Raw genomic sequence first — 602 nt, 5'->3', positions numbered from 1 at the left:
CGTGCTCACGAACCACTTCCCTGTGGAAGGGACAGAAGGGACAAAGAGAAGCATCATGTCACCAAACCAGGGGTTCCTGCAGCAAGTCCTGCTCAGGTTGTGACACTGGAAGGCCACGGTTCTGCGGCTCGCTCGTTAGCTGAGGGCTGTAGGAATGAGCACAAAGGGGAGTCCTGGGAGAACAGAGCCAAGAATGGAGCAGCGGGCGGTGCTCCAGGAGGGACAGAGGCTCCTTCCTCGGGGGACACCACGGGCACCCACACAGCACAGGGCTGGCTACTGGAGCCAGTGCTGGCCCCCAGCACCATGAGCCCTGGGACACATGCCCAGGAGCGGAGATGGCACCCCACCATCCTAGCGGGTGTGGACAGGCGTGCCTGCCGCAGGAGGCGAATTTGAGGGAGAGGACGCAGCTCTCATGGAGGTGCAGCTGGTACTTGTCAGGTTTGGTGACGTGCAGGATCTCCACGTTGCTGCTCTCCATGCCCACCGCCAGCCACTCGCCCGTCGGGCAGTACCCCAGGGAGAAGATCTCGGGGGGGACAGACAGGGTCAGGCGGCGGCCGGGCAGGTCCCGGCGGTCCCGCGCTGCTCCTGGCCGG

At 64.5% G+C, this 602-nt stretch overlaps 1 protein-coding gene across 1 annotated transcript in view; it reads right to left on the bottom strand.

The window, feature by feature from the left end:
• The window catches only part of LOC104467595 (transducin-like enhancer protein 1), a gene marked incomplete at its 5' end in the record, with an annotated part of 1,141 nt that overhangs the window by 389 nt on the left and 150 nt on the right, over positions 1 to 602 (bottom strand). The window contains 2 exons of the mRNA XM_010081425.1: positions 6 to 20; positions 382 to 602. The exon at positions 382 to 602 is cut by the window's right edge and continues 150 nt beyond it. Of these exons, the coding sequence (XP_010079727.1) occupies positions 6 to 20; positions 382 to 602 (236 nt within the window). The remainder of the gene's footprint in view (positions 1 to 5; positions 21 to 381) is intronic.

Source organism: Pterocles gutturalis, unplaced genomic scaffold, assembly GCF_000699245.1.
Source record: "Pterocles gutturalis isolate BGI_N339 unplaced genomic scaffold, ASM69924v1 scaffold26139, whole genome shotgun sequence".
NCBI classification, from domain to species: domain Eukaryota; kingdom Metazoa; phylum Chordata; class Aves; order Pterocliformes; family Pteroclidae; genus Pterocles; species Pterocles gutturalis.
Note: the sequence above shows the minus strand (reverse complement) of the source record. Positions and strands in the feature narration are given on the sequence as shown.